Source organism: Coccomyxa subellipsoidea (genome assembly GCF_000258705.1).
Source record: "Coccomyxa subellipsoidea C-169, whole genome shotgun sequence".
Classification (NCBI taxonomy): Eukaryota; Viridiplantae; Chlorophyta; class Trebouxiophyceae; family Coccomyxaceae; genus Coccomyxa; species Coccomyxa subellipsoidea.
In genome coordinates, this window is record NW_005178042.1 from 2,373,197 (window position 1) to 2,391,916 (window position 18,720).

At 55.5% G+C, this 18,720-nt stretch overlaps 4 protein-coding genes across 4 annotated transcripts; 1 reads left to right on the forward strand and 3 right to left on the reverse strand.

Annotated features, from left to right (window-relative positions):
• Positions 1–1,524: 1,524 nt before the first annotated feature.
• Positions 1,525–2,894, reverse strand: COCSUDRAFT_64252 (hypothetical protein; the record flags this gene model as incomplete). The annotated part of the gene is made up of 5 exons (XM_005651970.1): positions 2,681–2,894; positions 2,409–2,584; positions 2,100–2,264; positions 1,852–1,965; positions 1,525–1,656 (listed from the first exon to the last, which is right to left on the reverse strand). The coding sequence occupies exons 1-5, from the start codon at positions 2,733–2,735 to the stop codon at positions 1,525–1,527; spliced, it is 642 nt and encodes a 213-aa protein (XP_005652027.1). The 5' UTR covers positions 2,736–2,894.
• A 1,350-nt stretch (positions 2,895–4,244) lies between these two features.
• On the forward strand, positions 4,245–6,935 carry COCSUDRAFT_3520 (periplasmic binding protein-like II; the record flags this gene model as incomplete). Its single annotated transcript, XM_005651971.1, has 7 exons — positions 4,245–4,382; positions 4,710–4,915; positions 5,210–5,381; positions 5,718–5,891; positions 6,114–6,263; positions 6,476–6,613; positions 6,870–6,935. Coding segments are annotated over 7 exons (1,044 nt in total), but the record flags the coding sequence as incomplete, so codon positions are not given.
• Positions 6,936–7,432: 497 nt separating this feature from the next.
• On the reverse strand, positions 7,433–11,679 carry COCSUDRAFT_64253 (hypothetical protein; the record flags this gene model as incomplete). The annotated part of the gene is made up of 5 exons (XM_005651972.1): positions 7,433–8,111; positions 8,313–8,618; positions 8,827–11,128; positions 11,315–11,559; positions 11,664–11,679. The coding sequence occupies 5 exons, from the start codon at positions 11,677–11,679 to the stop codon at positions 8,062–8,064; spliced, it is 2,919 nt and encodes a 972-aa protein (XP_005652029.1). The 3' UTR covers positions 7,433–8,061.
• A 120-nt stretch (positions 11,680–11,799) lies between these two features.
• On the reverse strand, positions 11,800–15,793 carry COCSUDRAFT_55494 (hypothetical protein; the record flags this gene model as incomplete). Its single annotated transcript, XM_005651973.1, has 5 exons — positions 11,800–12,167; positions 12,712–12,839; positions 13,130–13,353; positions 13,785–13,973; positions 14,327–15,793. 5 exons carry the CDS (start codon positions 15,791–15,793, stop codon positions 11,800–11,802), a joined length of 2,376 nt encoding a protein of 791 aa, XP_005652030.1.
• Between the last annotated feature and the right edge of the window lie 2,927 nt (positions 15,794–18,720).

Genomic DNA, 18,720 nt, shown 5'->3' on the forward strand with positions numbered 1-18,720 from the left:
GCTGTTGCAACGTGTGGCCGAGAACATGCCCCATAAGGACTGGGCCAGAGCAAGGGGTGCTTGTCGTTGCTTTTCTCGAGTCCAGCTATCCAGGATTGATATAGCCCCTCACAGCCTGGCAGCTCTGCGCTGGTGCACGAAAGTCTGGCAGCATGCCGACATGATAGCAATCAGTTTGAGTGTAGTAACGCTCAGCGGCTCCAATCTTTGTTAAGTCATGGAGCTGTGTGCTTCTAAACTCACTGAGTTCTGCACGAAGCGCTTCCAGATATGAGTCTTGAAGAGTGGGCGTGGCTTGACTTTATCATCACAAAGGCCTGCACTTCTTCAGAGACTGGCCCTCTGTCCCCCCAGAGTATTCACGCTCCCTGTCATATACCAGCTGCGGCACCTTGCACTAGAAGTAGGGAAGGAATTGTCTCAGCAGGCTTGCTCAAGTATAGAGGGGCTCAAGAGCTTGGAAACCATCAGCATCTGCGGCATCAAGGGACGTTGGTATACCAGCCCTGGATCTTACTGGCTGCAGCAGTCTCAAAGGTTGCAAACTTTGGTAATGCAGCACCGGATGCCCTAACAGGCTCGCCAGAGCACTGCTGGATCATCATGGATGGCAGTATGGAAGAATTTGTGTATTGTTGGGATAGCTACAGTCAGGTGTGCACTGGCATTCGTATGAGCGCCCTGTATCTGCCAACCGCCACCCTTAGCTCACCATGTCCGTGGCTGATATACCTGAACATACATAAATATGGTGATGAACGCATGGGCATTCCATCGGATGAAACCATTGTATTCAGCGGCGCAATGCCAATGCTACGCACCCTGATAATCCACTGTGAGAATCTGTCGCTGAGAATTGAAACCTCGCTCTGGTTGAGGAGTCTGAGTATAGAAGCACAGCGTGTTGATGAGTTCTTTGTGAAGGACATCTCTACTTTGACAAAGGAAATGGTCTTCTGCAGATTGTTGCCATATACAAACTTTAGTGCAGAGGAAGCTTCGGCTCACAATGCTGTTTCAGGTGAGGTGATGGCTGCCTTCAAGACATCTGCAGTACAAAACAGGACAAGTGAAGAAGTGGGTTGGCAGCACATTGAATGTGTTCATAGACTCTTGAGCTAAGATAATAAGAAGTATGTTTGTCCATGCGGGGGTGCATGCTTGCGGTGCCTCTGGAAGACAGGTGTCTTGGAGTCCTATATTGCACAGGACTACTAGTAGTACTGACGTTGCTTTCCGACAATACCTGTCGACAGGCGTCTGAGAAGCAACAGGTAGTTGGAAAAATCTATATATATATATATTCTTGCCAGCTCTAAGCTGATCATGTGTTAAATATGTGATACGTGCTTAGTCGCTGTGGTCACCATTGTGATGGACGACCATCGAGGTGAAAGGTACACGAGGAGAATCCAGGTTACATTGTGCAGCTCCTGCTGTGAGGAAAGCTATCAAAGCTGTCTTCAGCTCTGTCCATATCCACTCACACGTATCTTCAGCAAAAAAGGACATTCATTTCCTGAACTACTGTGCTGCTAGGCATGCCTCCGTGGCAGCGGCAAAATCATTAGTGTGAGCTACCAGTGCTCCAGCCACAGTGGCCTTCGGGAACCCCATGCTGCGCAGCTCTCTGTAGTTCTTGCAGAAGTCCATAAACTGCAAGGGGGGCACAAGCACGTCTTTTTATCTCCACAAAAACATAATCGTTCATGAGTTCTGCTCCCTAGAAAGCCTTCAGACTAACCCATTTTGCAGCTGTATAAAGCGCAAGTGCCCCGAAGGAGGTCAGCTTAAGGGCCGCAGCTTTGACACAAGGCAACAAAAGAACATGCATTTCATAAGGGAACACACCTCGTTGTCTTTATCTGCATCAGTGCCAAGTGCTGCCAGCGCCATGCACACTTCCTCCCGGGAGAATCCCATTTCAGTGTATTTCAGGACCTGAGATGTCCAGGGATCCTCTACCTGCATTCACCACCCAAACACTAAAGAAGACTGCAACAGATGTGTACAACAAGAGACACAACCAACTTAAACTGCTCGGTATACATTCTAAGCGTCCATCTCCAGAGGCCATCCAGCCGGCAGAGCTTGCGCACCTGCACTGATGCAGCTGCTTGGTTGGATGATCCGCTCCGATCGTCCCCAGATGCGCTCTCCTGGCTTGCTGCTGCACTGTCCTCAGCCTCAATCCTTCTCTCGTAGTCAAAGTTGTAGGTAAAGGAGGACTGCTGAATATTGTCCAAGCCTGGGCTCACCATCACCTGTCCACAAATAACATTCTCATTTCTACCTGCCTATCAAAGTCAACAATGTTTTCTTGCCACAAACATGAATCTGCAAGGCAGCTGTTGTGCTACCTCCCAACATCAGGTTGGATGGCAGTTGCACGAGTGCTGCGCTCTCACCGGAGGCAAGGTACGATATTGTTCAGCGATCTGCACTCGCAGCAGCGGGAAATTCTGTGATGTGGGTGATCCACCACTGGCAGCTGGCCCATTGCTGAAAGCTGACCCTTGCTCGTGCTGTGAAAATTCTGGCGAGCTCTGCACGCCCACGGTCGGGTAGTATGCATTTGCATGACCTGCGAGATGAAAAATCTTTATCAATCTCGTTAGACAGACGAGCATTGGCCGCCCTAGTCACAACATGGTGTGTAAGAGGCTTTCATGAGCGTCACCTGATGATGGCACTTGCAGCACGCCTGAAGCGCCTGTGTTGATCCGTGGATACATCAAAAGGCTTGAAATGGTTGGAAACGACCGGAGTCAGTGATCAACCAAGGACAACAACCCTTACTAGCCTTTCTTGGATGTTTGTGCAAAGCTCACGCCTGGCTCTGTATTACAACTACAAGAAGGTCCGACAGAGATACTAATCTTAGTCGTGTTTCCTGAATAGAAGCGTTTGTACACGAGGACTGGCCCTCCGATGGATTCATCTGCAATGGTTGTGGCCTGCCTCGGCACCTGCTCGGCGACTCGGAAGCACGTGCACTGGCGATCAGAAACTTTCCTTCGACTGCTTGGGCGTGGGAACTCACTGGGAAGTTGTTGTCCCCACTGGGTGATGCAAATCTCAGCCTTAGCCTAGCATGATCCAGGGCTTGGGTGTCGGGGGACTCATACCCGCGAATTGCCATGGACGGTACGTTTGTTTCTCTTTCGAACGTAGACTAATAAATGCCTTACGCCAGCAAGTGTTCCAAATTCTAGGAAACATGAGTATAATAAATTGGTCTGGAGTCTTGATCTTTCTTACAGAGCCGCCCTGCCTGACGTGCATAAACTGGTGACATGGGCAGACGCAAGATAGAAAGATTCCATGATCGGTGGGTGATGTACGCAGGGAGCATCATCACAGACGGTTCAGAACGTACAGATTGCCAAAGGCCTCGCTCAATGAGCCAGGTGAGCTCAAGGTTCTCCTCTATTACCATTGAGGCCTGCAAGCATATTGTGCCATACCTGAGCATTTAAAGCTGTCCACAGGTCCAAGCAGCAGACCGCAGGATCCAGAGTCGCAGGTGGACTGGTCTGCAGCGTCCAGGTGAGTCCTGCATCACGTCTTTATCAGCCTTGTCACTTCCTTAGACCAGAAGCAAGCGATGCATGCATCCTTTTACATTCTCCTCCTTCTCTGCATGACCAGAATGTCCAGACGATCCTTCCTCTTGGCAGGCACCAGCATGTGGCACCTATTGCAGGGTGAAGGGGCAGCTTGTAGCGGTGGGGCCGCAGCTGGGAGGCTTGGCCGCATCTGTCGCTGTCGCCACACTGTGGCTCACTCGAAGAGGGCGCAGCGCCGGGTCTGGCAGCGGAGGCGGCTCTGGTGGGGGTTCAGGGGGCGGCGGTGGGGGCGGTGGGGGAGACAGTGGCGATGGGAGTGCCCCCAGTGAAGCAGCCAAGGTGTGATACATTTCGGCAGCCCTGACCTTGCAGCTCAGATTGTCAGCTGACGTCTCATCACTTGCGGTTGGGTAGGGAGATCTGACTTAATGCGCAGATAACTCATTGCGAATCCTCTCTGAGGCTCATTGTAAGAGATAGCAATGGCTGTTATGCGTGAGTGAGCCTGACTCTGTGCCAGAGCTAGCAAGGCTTGGGAACTCTGCATGAGTGCACAGCGGTCATGTGGACAGAAGCAAAGGCGGGAGTCACAGAAAATGCATGATTGTCCTGGAGCAGGCAGCGGAGGCGCAGGAGCGTCGGAGGAAGGAGCAGCGGCCGAAGAAGCTGGGTATGGTGAATCTGACCCTGGTGTCCTTCGCGGTCACTCGCAGAGCATACGAGCGCATCACGCAGCGCTTTGCCAAGGAGTACGAGGCCGCGACCGGGCAGCCCGTTCGCTTCCGCCTCTCCTTTGGCGGCAGCGGCACTCAGGTGGGCGCCTCAAACGCTCCCCCTTTCTGGAGGACACAAGCTGGCCGGCCACATGCATGCTCTGCAGAACCCACGTGTGCACCCACGTTCAATTGAACCCCAGGACTTGCGCCGAAGGATCTGGCAAGCCCATGAAGAAGGGACACAGCATGCTGCACAGTGGATGGGCTCGTCAAGCATTTAGAAAAGAGCCGAAAAGAGCCTCACATGTGGGAGGGCTTTGCTGCTCCCTCCCGCAGAAGTGAGTGCAAGGGGTGGAATCCCACTCGTCAGGGGTGGCTCCGAATATGTCAATTGACTTGGTATGCGGTGTTTTGTGGTGTGCAGGCCCGGGCGGTGTGCGATGGGCTGCCAGGGGACATAGTGGCGCTGGCGCTGCCGTTGGACGTGGACAAGATCCGCGAGGCCGGCCTCATCAACCCCGGCTGGCAGCAGCGCCTGCCCAACAACGCCATCGTGGCCGAGTCTGTTGTCGCCATTGTCACCCGCCCCGGCAACCCCAAAAACATCACCGGCTGGGACGACCTCACCAGGTGCTCATTCTTCTCCATCTCCATGCTGCAGGCCTTATGAATCGACAAGTCGCCACTGATAGACTGATATTCTGCTATAGTGCCCGTCCTTTACTTAGGAAGAAAATTTGCAGTGCTCAAAGAGGCTGAGTGTGTGGTTGTCAGACATTTGCAGAAGCACTGCGCCTGAACCAGAATTCTCTTGCGCTGTGGGATTGCTGGGAGCTGCCTTTGAGGGAATGCATGGAGCAAGGGTAAAGGTTGTACGGATGGAGATTTATATATGGGAGGGCTGATGTCCTAAGAATGGTACAGGCCGGATGTGGATGTGATAACGGCGAATCCAAAGACGGCTGGCGTGGCGCGGTGGAATTTCTTTGCGCTGTGGGGCCATCGCCTGGACAAGGGCGAGGACGCCGCGCTGGACTACACCACCAAGGCAAGGCCAAGGCCCTCTGCCCCCACCAACCGCCCTTCAACTTTTCTTGTGCACATTTTTGCATCTACACACAGTACTATGCATGAAGGGCGACTATTTCTCCCTGTGGCCTCTGACTCCTGCGCGCGTCTGATGCATGCATGGAAAGGCGTTGCAGCCCTGTGCAAGGCATGAGGGCTGCTCCCCTGCAGCAAGCCTGCCCTGCACGGGGCTCCTGCAAGAATTTTGCTGGGCTGCAGTGGAGCTTTGAAGTTGACTGATGTGAGCTGGGACTGCTTTTGTCACAGTGCAGCGGACCTGGATTTTACAGGACCATGCATGGGCCGTGGCAGGGCTGGGCGGAGGTGCAAAGCTGGCTGAAATGTGCGCGGTGCTGGCGCGCAGGTGTTTGAACGGGTGCTGGTGCAGCCGAGGGACGCGCGAGAGGCGAGCGATGTGTTCTACAAGCAGAACACGGGCGACGTGCTGCTCAACTACGAGAACGAGGTCATCTTCACAAATCTCCAGTACGGCGAGGCCGATGCCATGCCTTATGTTGTCCCAAACAACAACGTCCGGGTGCGTGCAGGTCACCTCATGGCCTCCTTGACTTGCAGGCGGCTGCCTTTTCACCAGACTCCTTACCGCTCAAAACTCGGCTGTCATGTCCTATCAGATTAGCATCACCTTTGCAAGCTTCAAAGGTTGCTGTTGACAGTGTTGAGCTGTGTTCCTGGGGTGGCAAACCCATCAGGGAGCTGGACAAAGTGCTGAGGATACTGTGGGGATCTTGTTCTGCAGGTGCAGACGCCGGTGGCACTGGTGGACAAGAATGTGGACAGGCGGTCGACCAAGATGAGGGGCCCGACGCGCGCAGCCGCAGAGGCCTTCCTAGAGTACCTGTTCACGCCGGAGGCGCAGGCCGAATTTGTTGCCTGCGGCTTCAGGTCTGTACAGATCCCCCTTGCCCTGATTCCCTGGTCCACAGACGTGGCAGTCATGTTGTGGATGTACTTGTGCCGTGTGGGATGATGAGGTACAGGTACTTTATCCCACATGGCAAAATCACCGCAGTTTCACTCTCTGGAAAGATGCTGCCTGACAGTATATGCGGTGCAATACGCCAGAACATTGCATGGAAAATCATTTCCAGCTCCGCTGAGATTGTGGGCCGTGCTGGCAGGCCCATCGACAAGAAGCTGCAGAAGAAGTCCAAGCTGCCACGGGTGAAGAGGGCGTGGACTGTGGAAAACAGGCTGGGAGGCTGGGACAAATCTCAGAAGCAGTTCTTCGGGGGAGGGGTGAGCCCTTCCAATACTCCAGCTTGCCAGTCTCAAGTTTTCTGGGCCGGGAGATGTTGCATAATTTGATGCAGTCTGTGTGCACTGCAAGGCAGCCCCATTTCCTATTCTGGCGTTTGCGATGCCTTCATGTCCTGCACTCTCTCTTTCCTCTTGATCTTGAGCAGGTGCAGTGCAACTTGCATGTCTAGAGCTGTGCATGCGATGTGCTGTCAATCCAATCAAGATATCAGGAGTGTGGGTGTGTCTGTGACAGGGGGTCATGGACAAGATCCAGAGGCATGTGGGAGAGGTGAGGCTTAGAGAGCGGCAGGAGCAACAGAGAAGACGATGATGACAGTGTCACGCACGGCCATATGGTTTCATTGGGGTCAGAGCAGCATCAGAGTAGAGTACCGTAGTCACCTCCAGAAGCCTTGTGTTTACATGCAGCTGCCCTCAGCCATAAGCAGGGATTGTTCTTAGGATCTTGCACTGGCGGTTCCCGGCACAGGAGTACTCTGTGGCGCTTAGTATGCCAAACATTTTGGTGTGCATGATTATTTTGGTTTGCTCATGAGCGTGCGCATGTTTACCTCAGAAATGAATAGACTAGGAATGACAGCAAATGGCACTGCAATGATAAGATTTATAGTATTATAAATCTAGTCATGTAACCATCATACGCCATGTTCGACCTTATGTCTTCATTCAAGGTTGGATCAATATTTGCATTCACTTAGTATATATACTACTGCTCATACGTGCTACCGCACAGTGTTTTTCCATGCCTAGTATACACATGCTGTTACTCAGATGAGTTGCTCTCCAGTGGAGTCTCCACTACAAAATATTAATATTAATGCTTCTGGACTTGTTCATGACGAAGCGTTCTAACTCGAGGCCCTGGTCATTTAAAAGCCTAACCATCACGTCAGCACCACTATATTTCACAAGAGATGGATAAAAACTTATCTTATGTTATTATTGAACAGATCAGTGCAATAACGGAGCTACCTACTGACAAATCTCCATTGGGGCATATGGAAATAGTCTCATATCGCATTGATGTCATTTGTGATCAAATTTTGATCTTTCTCCTGCCTTGTTTAATGTGGACTTATTGCGGAAGCATGCATTGGGACATCGTGCATGTCTGGACTGCTGCTGCCATCAACAGGGCAATAAATGCACAGGAGTGGGTCCCCATATCTTGAAATATCAGACAGTAAAATATCGAACGGAGAGAGATTGGATATTGGTCGCCGTGCCCCTGGTGCTGCAGCATGATCTCTTGGAGAGGCATGATGAAATGTCAAAATTGCTGCCGCCAAGCCCCCCCCTTCCGTATGCTAAGCATGCGACAAAGGTCATGATCCACCCAGCTGAGATATGCACGAGTCCCTTGGTGAGCACCCCTGGATTATCTCTTGCGTCGAAGGCCACATGCGTTGCAGAGGACTAGGTCATCAACTCTGCGCCACATGGGCGTCGCTCCAGTCCCACACTGCCGGCACTTCTGCGCACCAAACACACAGGCATATTTCAATGTGGTCCTCATTTGGCTTTTCACGCAATCAATTACTCCCTTCATTGCAGACTTCATCCTCCTGCATGCCCTTCTCACAATCACCATCAAGCGCACCATCAACATGAAAAGCAGAGGAGCAAGAAGAACCATCTGCAGCGGGAAGATGGAAGCAGATATTGTGAAGCAGACTCACCCCTCCTGTGGCATGCATCCAGTTCTTCAGCCTGGTGCCAGTCTGCGGAGGCCTCTCAGCAATGCACGGTCGGCGTCGGCCAACGATGGCTGCAGCAGCAGCTTTGCTGGCGGTGCCTAGTTGCCCATCAAGCTGCCCGGCCGGGGCAGCATCCGCTTCGGCAGCAGACTCTGCTGCAGCAGCAGTGCTTTCCTCCTCCCTCTGCTTGAGTGCTCCCGTGACATCGCTGCCGGGGCCTTGCACCTCCTCGTGCTGACCTTCCGGCGGCTGCTCTCCATCCGCAGGCGCCGCATCACACGCACCTGAGCATCCATAGACAAGCAAAAAACTCAAAATGCCTTCCCAACCTGCCCAGCTGGGTTTCAGGCGTCAACACAAGACGCTGGATTGGGTGCGCCCAGGGCAACACCAGCGGAGAAGAAAGTGGGCAGATGCTGTGAACTAAGAGGCCAGCACAGGGAGAGAAGGAAGAATAGAAGTGCAATGAGAACAAGACTGAGAGGTGCGCACCGGTGTCCGCCACAGCTCTCAGCCCCATGTGGGGACCCGGGTCCTCCATGGCCTCCTGCATGCGCAGAGTGATGCGCCGCTGCCGCTTCTCCCGCGGCGCGGCAGCTTCCGCCTCTTGCATGGTAGCTTCCGGGGCTTGAGCAGCTTCCGCCACTTGCGCGGCAGCTGCCGGCGCTTGCGGCGGCAACCGGCGCTTGGCGGCGGGGCGGCGCTCGGCCCGGGATGCGGAGGCAGGAGGACCGGCAGAGCTCGGCGCCCGCCTGTGGATGCGGCGCGCTTGTTCGACGGCCAGAGCGGTGGCTCTCGGCGGCGGCGGGGCAAGCCGCATCGTCGCCTTTCGCTTGTGTGGCATCACACCAGCGGGGGTCATGCCCTGCCAGGTCCGCGCGGCTGCCAGCTTGGCCGCTCTTTCTGGCAGAGGGGGCCCTGCAGCAAGGCTGGACGCAGCAACAGTGGATCTAGCCCCAGCGATGCCTGCTGCGCTTGGGTGCCTGTGGATCCGCCTGGCCCGCTCAACTCTTGGCGGAGCGGGTTCCTGTGCAGGCACAGGTGCGCTGTCCTCCTGCCAGACTCGGGCAGCCGCCAGCTTGACAGCCCTCATCGGCAGAGGGGGCTCTGCTGCAAGACTGGGCGCAGGGCTTGGCGCAACGGCACTGCTGCTGGCCGCGGCAAGGCTTGCAATATTGGCGTGCCTGTGGATGCGCCTGGCCCGCTCGACAAGCATCTTTGCGGGCCCTGATGGCACTGCCGCAGTCCCGAGCGCGGCAATCGGTGCCATGTCGTTGATGCTTGCTGTGCGTGCAGGCCTGCAGGGCTGCTGGCTTGAGGCAGCGCCCGGAGCAATAGCAGCGCCTGCTTTCGGTGCAGAGCTTGTTCGCATGCTGTGCTGGGGCGCTGACTCAGCAGCCGACTCCACCACAACGCGTTCCGTTTGCGGAGGGCGGCGTGCTCGTGTGTCACGCGCTACGGGCGGGTGAGTAGCATCGTCAGCGTGCTTGCTGTTCTGCAATGCTGACTCCACAGCCGGTGCGGCAGCCGCGCTTGCCTCTCCTGCAGCGCTGCTCGGCTGGCCAGATTCCTCAGCCAGGAAGTATACCTTCCTAATGCCGGAGCGCAATCTACGCTGCAACGATGATTCGGAAGGCGGGGTGGGGGCTGCGCTTTCCACTTGGGCATTCCCTGCTCGTGTCCTGGGCCGCATGGCTGACACAGGCGCCGGAACAGCGGCTGCTTTGGCAGTGCCAGATCGCGTGCTCCTCTGCAGAGCTGGCTCAGCGGCCGGCGTGGCAGCTGCAGTTGCTTTCTTTGCAGCGGTGGGCGGCCACCTGTGCGGCTGGGAGGGCACGTCGACCCTCTTGATGCCCGAGCGCGTGGTGCGCTGGAATGCTGACTCCAGAGCGGCGGCTTGGCTTTCTGCTCTGCTTTTGCTTGCTCGAGTGATGCGCTGCACAACTGGCGGCTCGGTCGGCACGGTCGCTGCTCCCTCGTCTGCGTCCGAGTGCATGGTCTCCTGCAGCGCTGACTCAGGGGCTGGGATCGCAGCTGCAGACTCTTCTGGGACACTCGCTTGTGTGCTAGTCTGCACAGCTGCAGTCTCAGCAGCGCGTGCTAACACGCTCTGCTCCTCCATTGCTGGCTCAGCACCTGGGGTGGCGGCTGTGCTCTCTTCTGGGAGGCTCGCTTCTATGCTATTTGCAATTTCGGCAGCGGCACCACCTGTCTCAGCAGCGCTCGCTGGGACGCTCTGCTCCTCTGCTGCTGGCTCAGCGGGCGGGGTCGCCGCTCGGTCCTCAATATGAGCGCTCGCTTCCGGGCTGACCCCCACAGCTGCAGCCTCGGCAGAGGCAGCCTCCGTCTCAGCAGCGCTCGCTCGCGCACTCTGCTCCAAGGCTGGCTCAGCAGCTGGGGTAGCGCCTGGGTCCTCTCTGAGAGCGCGCGCCTCTGTGCTGGGCTCCTCAGCTGCATTCTCAGCAGGGACAGCCGCACGCTTATCAGCACTCGCCCTCGCGCCGTTCTCCGCGCCTGAACAAGTGCCCTGGACTGCCTCTTGGCCATCTGGTCTGACAACGCTTGCTCGTGTGACATAGCGCACGTCTGTTGCAGTAGCTGGAGCGGCTGCAGGGCTGTCCGCGTGAGCTTTGCCGGTCCGCTCACTGCGCCGCATGAGGGAGGCGGCAGCGCATGCGTGCCGGCCGCCCTTCATCTTGGCGGCCTTGGCCCGGCACCAGCACTTGTTGCACAGGATCGCCCCCTCAAATCGGCGCCAGGCTGGCGATTGCTGCGTCCCGCAGTCTATGCACATCTGCGCACCCATCACACCCCAGTGTAAAAGTTGGCAACAATCTCTTGGCCTTCAACAGCATGCATTTATCGACAGTTATTAGCTCTCATTAAAATAGAAAGTCCTAGTCTGTGTCAAACGATACCAAGAGGTGTGCACGTTCTTGTCAATGCATTCTGCAACAGAAACAATTTCAGGTTGGCATACATTTCCAGCGGCAGCCAGTTCTTCTCGGATTGTCGTGCCGGACGAAGCAGGGTGGCTCTTGCTGCTGACAGCCTTTGCCCGGCTTGCAGCAGCGGCGGCCGCGGCTTCGGCAGCGGCCGCTGCGGCTGCCTGGTGCTGGGCGGCGGCGGCTGCCATGATGCTGGGCCCCCAGATGTTGTCTGGCGCTGCCATGCCGCGCCACCTCTGCACCAGCCAGGTGAAGGAAGCCTGCTTGCCCTCCTCCCCTGCGATACACAATCCAAACTCTTATGTCGCACCACGTAGAGATAGACCACCATGACAGGAGCTCAGGTCAGTATTGAACGCACTCTAGGCGCTGGAAGAGCACGCTGGGAGAAATCCATTGCTGTTCAAGAACTCTAATTCGCAGCACTGGCAGGATGGGGAAATGCAAAGATTCCGTAAATTCTCCTATCAATAGTGCTCCTATCTAGTTGTCCTCACATTTCTTGCAACTTCTCCTATCAATCTGACAGCAAGGTAGCTTGGTAGTTGGGCAGCGTGCCTGTGAGAGGGTCGGCCTGGTGGCGGTTGGAGCTAGTTTGTAGCGCCTGCGCGAGGGGAATGCGCAAGCGCTGCTTCATTGCCGCCTGGCCGCTCGGCGACCGCGCCGGCGCCGGCGGCTTCTCCTGCGTCTCGTTGCTCGTGGCGCACCGCAGCGCCTTGACAACCTGCTCCGGCAGCCAGTCCGGCAGCGCGGCCCGCTCCAGAGCCTGCGCCTGCTTCTGCAGCCGCCGGTGCTGTGCAAGCTCCGCTGCGCTCATGCGCGGTCGCTTGGGGGCGGCAGCATCCTGTTCGCCGCTGTCGCGTGCCCTCTTGGCCCCCGGCGCCGCTGCGCCAAAGTTTGCATAAAGTTTGGTATTCAGGCAAGGAGAATCAACAGGTGGGTGATTGCTGATGATTGCAGATGGCTTCACATACAGTTCTATGTCTCACAGACAGGATTGGGTTATTGTGTAACTGTCTGCAGCACATTTAGATGGCCCAAACAATCAGGTCCCGGCTGGCGGGGGGCGGTATAAACACTGAGCACCGTGCCCACGGTTGATGGGGTCTTGCTTGGATCTGGCAAGTCCAACAAGGGGTAGGATTGTGGCAGCGTTCAACTGCAGCTTGTCTGCAGGCCGTACCTTGCCTTTCGGCAGGAAAGCGTGTTAAAAAACAATCAGGTACCCTTCTTACTGAAAACTTCATGCCTCCACATAGAGCCCAGGCCATTGCAAGAGGTCACAGCAGCTCATGCTTGTGCTTTAAATTCATCAGCAAAACACCTCTCCCTGTCAGCCTCTCAATATACAGTTAATGATCATAGGGACAAAATTTGCAGATCTAACAGCCTGCGATTATATACAAACGCCTGTCTTGAGGAGGTTTACCCGCTGCTGCTTTGGAGGACCCGTTGACAGGCTTGAGGGGCCGCCGGGGGGCCTGCCCTGGCATCTTTGGGTTGAACCACATGTTGCCCACCTTGCTGATCACCTCCGGATCCCTCTGAGGGCCCGCCCTGCAGGCAGGAACGCAGTTGTGTCATGAACACACAACAAATGGCACTTCAATTCACTGTCACAGCTGTGCATCCATGCATACACAGACCGGCAATGCAGGGTTTCCTTCACAATGGCTCTTACTAGTCTACAAAGCTCCCCACCTGACATTCCTTTTGATGCTGCTATGTTGCAATGAAATAGATTGTGTAAGGACATTATTCACTTGAAAGAACAGGCATCCTTCTAATCAAGAGAAGGGCGCAGAAGGGGGAGGAAAGGGCGAGAGGGGAATAGAGCGGCGGCGCACTTGCGGTTGACGCGGATGGCGTCGCGCATGGCGATCTTGATGTTGGTCCCCCCGAGGTGGTGCTCGCTGACATACAGGTACGCGACGGCGGTGGTGGGCAGAGCGTCCGTGAATTGCTGCCAGGCTGGCAGGGTGATCTGGAAGTTCTCGCCCACATTGAGCGCCCACACGCGCTTGTTTCGCAGCACGCGCGCCAGGTGCTCCAGCTGCGGGTCCAGCATGCCCTGCCACAGACAACCCAACGATCCACCCTCAGCCTACTCTGCCTCTTAGGGTGAACGTATAATGTGAAGCCGAGCTCAAGGCAGCCGTGATCGTTACGTCCTGTTCCAGGGGTTGCCCGGTACGCTTGTGCAGTCTTAAGGCTCGCTGGCCATTCCAGCACAGCGCTGTATTGTGCTGCTAACCAGAGCTATTTCCACCCTCAACCTGCCCTGCTCATTGATTGCGTCCCACACCCAAGCCCAGGCACACAAGACTGATATGTGCCCTGCTCGGTTTGTTTCATTTGCGTGTGCAGAGCTCAGTCAAGGCCGCCACAGCCTCAGACACATCATGCCCAAATCAATCGCAGCAATGCCTTTTCTACTAGAATGGATCCAGGAAGCACATCTGAGAGGAATTTGCCAAAATGACGAGGGAACGGGGCACTCACCCACTCGAAATTCTGGATGTAGAGGACCTCGACGCGCGTGTTGACAGCCAGGGCGTCCAGGATGGCGTCGATGTGGGGCGGCTTGATGTCCGCGCTCACATACTGCTTCAGCCGCAGCACGCGCCCCTCCGCCTGGAAATCCCGCGAGTTGCCCCGCAGCATATCGCACAGTCGCCGCACATGCGTATTCTGTGCACCACCCAGGATACCAAGCCTTAGCAAACCCCTCAGCGCCTCAAGATCTATGATGTAAAGCTGTTGGACCTTGAGGTACCAGCTTGACCTGCTGTATATTGTAATTGAAGCAGTCCTGACTCCGTCAGCATAAGAGTTTCATTGAAAGAGAGCTTTGCATTGCTTGCAGTCTGCAGACATGCATGCATGGCAATATGGGCGGTGATACTTTCTACAGACAGAGGACCAGCATGCATACAGGACTCAGTCAGACGTTCTTCTTGCAATCGGCAGTGCAAGGGACAAAATTTAACCTACGTGCTATTTGAAAGGTTTGTTCTCAGACGGAATAGGAGAAGGAGGCGCACCGCGAGAGGATCGCCGCCGGGGACGCGCTTGGAGCGGCCAGCCGCCAGCGGGGGGACCTCGGTGCACGCCGGGGTCGATCTGGCAAGCGGCGTGCCGATAGTGGTCGCAAGCGCAATGTCCCTTAGGATCTTGCCACGGTCCACAGTGATGTCGTCCTCCCGAAGCTCCACAGGCACCAACACGCCGCCATCGCTTTCCATGGATGCCTCAGAGGCCACCGCCACATTTCCGTGTGGCTCAGAGCACTCCCTGCCGGAGGCCGGCAGCTCTGCAAGGGCCCCTTCTGAGTCTTGGACGCCTGCTCTGTCAAGGTCGGCTTCTGCTGCAGCATGCTCCATTTGCGCAGCCTCCGCTGCATCCCTGTAGCTGTTTGGAGACTGAGGCGGCTGTGCTTGCGCCACTGTGCAACCTGCTGAGTCGTCCTCTTGCAAGGCTTCTTCTCTAGAATTGCCAGGGCTCACGGTAGTAGGCTGTGCGGCATGGCCGCCGGCATCACAGGCCTGCGCTGATCTGGGATCATCAGCCAAAGCGTCCACCAGGGATGACTCGCGGCTGCACGAGCGTGGGTCATTATGGGCAACACCTGCTCCCGGAACTTTCCCGCCGCTGCTCTGGTGATCGCATGCTTCTGTTGCCGGGGATGTCTCTTTTGTGGTTTCGCCCTTCTGAGGCCCAGCCCCTTGTTGCAGCACTTCGCTCCCGCTGCAGCTGTCCAGAGCAGGCTGGCTGCACAGCATCCTTGCCGCATGGGCATTGCTCCCTGCAGCCTGACGCTCGTGTGCGCCTGCACGGCTGGCAGGGGTAGCAGTCTCATCCGCGGCAGCTGCTCTGCTGTGGGAACGTGTGCCGGGCGCACGTCCTGTGTCTGATCCACGGTTGAAGAGCGCGTCTGCAGGATACTCGAACGGCGCCAGGCCGCGGCCGGTCAGCTGCGGGGCGGCCGGGCGGATCGGTTGCGGCCTCACAAGCGTGCTCTGCTGTCCTGCAGCGCCCAAGACGGCAGGGGCCAGCTTGGCTCGGATCTGGGCCGGCGTCTGCTGCGCTCCCCAGAATGCCACCGGCGTGGGGGGCGGGCAGGCTGGCGGCGGCGCCGGGGCCGGCCCGGCCGGAGCCTGCCGGCCGCCGTAGACATATCTGGCGGCGCTGCTCTGCGCCACATACTTCTCGAAGGCCTCCGAGAGCAGCTGCTGGTGCGTTCGGTGCTGGTCTCCCAAGAGTGGGCTGGGGGCTGTGCACAGCTGCACAGCCAGCCCCGGCAGCTGCGAGGTGGCTGCAGCTGTCGGCTCAGCACCGTGCCAGCCGAGCAGCACAGGCATGGGTGGTGGGTTGGCGGAAGATCTGTGCACCAGAGGTTCAGGGGCGCCATCGGTGCCGACGATGAGAGGCCTGATCGCAAGCAGGCTGTCCTGCGCAGGCAGGTCTGCCTGCCAGGACATGCCTGATGTGCCGGAGGTGGCCCCATACATCCTGGCAGCCTCTACTGTCAGCTCTGCGCAAAGCCAGTCCGGCAGAGCTCTCCGGCGTACTGTGATTACTTATTGCCATCCACCTGTATGGCAGAGAAAGAAAAGTTGGGTTGATGCCCCGCTGTGCACCAGCTTCCCACTGTTGAAAGTAGCAGATGTCAGGTTCCAGCTGCTAATGCCCCGACTGTAGAGAGAACCATGTGTGGAAATTTGTCGGACGTGACAGCAGCTCAAGCGCACTGATACATGCTTATGCACACTTCTTGCTCTGCTTCCTGGATACAGGTAAATGTAGCAGCGCACCTATCTGAGCCAGGGACCGGTTTCGATGCTTTGAAGCTGTCCGCATGCAGCCGTCCTTCTTGCAAATGTGCTGCGCAACACACAAAACTTGTCACACCCACCGCGAATCCAGTTCGTGACGCATCCTTTACAAGGGAGTGCGTCTCATAATCTCACTTTTGTTCCCTGCTGACTGTCAGTTATAAGCAGTTGGCCGTTTTCCGTCCATTTTAGACAGGGTCCTGTCACATGCTCTGACAGATCTGCGATCCACTATTCAAATTTATGGTAGAACAACGCATCGCATGAGAAGGTGAAAATATACCAAAACATCCCTCATTGTGACGTCAGATGTAACTCCCACGCTTTTGCTCTCCACAAGTGGTTCAGATCGGGAACCACTCTCACTCCTTTATTCAGTGTCCATGGGACATCGGGGCGCAAGAAGGTGTATCAATCTCCTCGGCAATCTTTTGGATTTGTCTTTCTTCCAACATTCAATCAGGAACGCCGCTCGAGCTTCAAATTATGAATCCTGGTTTGACAGACAGATGCGATTCCTGACAAACTGCCTACAAGCCAGGCGTCGACCTCAATGATGGCTCATCAAACCTATGCAACTCCCATGCAAAAGGTAAAATCATTGATGATCCTGCTTATAGTGTGTCAAGATTAAGGGTCTCAAACGGCTCACTGTGAATCTGATCATGAATGAAGGTCAGCTGCACGGTGCAGCTTGCGAAGATCATGTGAGCTCTACAGGGCGGGCATACTCTTGGATTTTATCATCCAGCTGCTCTCTCTTACATGCATTTGGCCCCCACAACCTTCTTTCGACACAATGATAATCTCTTGTGCATGCAGCAGAATGACTTTGCTCTAATTGCAGCTCTTGTGCATGAATATTGTTGCTGTGAACGTGGGCCTCTCGCATCAATAGACTGGTCAACACTGATTTGGAGACATCAATTGGTGAACCCTCGTCGCTTTCCAACCTTGTCGAGGAATGGGAACAGTGACGTCACTAGGAATCTGCTGCCAAAGATTTGCATGCATGCATATGCCCTCATCCAAGATGATTTTTCATCGATGCTATCATTGTTGAAGGAAAACTAGTAGCAGCCAAAGCTGGTCTTGAACAGACCGAATGAAGGGAGCAGCACCACGGAGCGGCTTGTTTGTCGTAGTTCTATGCGTCGTGTCGTTACAGGCGAGCTTGGCAGCCGGTCGGCAGCTACTGCAAACAGCGCCAGAGAACTCCACTGCCACTCGTGCGCCCTCTCCCAAGCTAAAGCACTTACATCGGACCGATGATATCCGTTACTCAAACTTCTGATGTCAAAACCCTCCTCGATCAGAGAATACAAGTGCACAAAGAAGGGACTGCAAGCACATTCGATTCTCTTAGTAATTGCAATGCCTTCCTCCCGCCTTGCAATCAGAGAGGACCGTGTTTCTTTGTGCAGCAATCTGTCAGGAGCTGCATGACAGGTACCTGGATGTCTGCCAGATCTTTATTCAGCGCGCACTGAACTGGGCGAAAGCTGGAAACATCACCACTGTCAGTCCAGGCCAGATCGAACAGGATGAAATTGCCACCCATCCACAACCCTCTTCCCGGTCATACTGCTGTCACCCTCTCTTGCGCTTCCCATGTGGCAGAGGAGCTGTCCCCTGCTAAAAGACTCCTCATGACGCCCAGAAGATGCTAATCAACCTGATTTCATCTCGAAAACTTCAGCATCTTGAGTCCCTGTATTAATATTGTCTTGATCGGATTTGCTGGGATGTTGCAGGTGCTGTGCCACTGAGAGAGATTTCCTGCTGAACGTGCGTGACTACCAATTCCTTCAATCCAACATTGAAGTTTGAGCTTGGGATTCGTAATGGTTGTAATGTCGGGCATGTCTGGGCAGCTACAATTTAAAACAAGAGAAGAAACCAGATCCTATGTTGTGCAAAGCAGGGTTGCCGCTGTGATGGTCGTGTGCAGAGGGTGTCGAGGATGCTCGGCATTCCACCAGGGGGCCTCAAAGCAGGTGCCTCCCTTGCCACTGATTTGGTGCAATTAAGTAGTCTATGAAGTGCTCGGTGCAAGGCTTTCTTGCTGAGCCCGGCAGAGCCCCTAAATAACTTGAGGAAAATGGCAAGGGCGAGTGCCAGGACGCGGCCGTCACATCTGTTGCTATACTTCAAATTCACCAGCGCAGTATCTGTTGGTTCTGATCAAGGGCATGGTCAATTGCTGCGCAAACCACCTGTGCTGACAGGTCAGCATGTGGCGCAGAGAAGGTGTATGCTGTGACTGCATGCAACATGTCAATCACTCTCGACACCGCGCCGAACCCATGCCCTGGCGAGCCTGCCACTCCTGCTGGCCGCTAGGGACTTCGATTGGTGCCTTCTTCTTGCAGTAGTTTGCCTTATTGTTGGACAGATGTTTGGTGGAACTGTTTTTGAATATGATTTGCCTTTTAGTTGTTTCTGGTGCTTCATAAGACGTGTGCCCCCTTGCTTGCACGATAGAGCAATGTGTCCACACACGTCTTGTTGATGCAGTGATGTGACAGGAAGACCAGTGGTATTACTTGGCAAGGGAGTCATCAACTTGACTTCCTCTGATGACCAGTTGCTGTAGGCTTGCA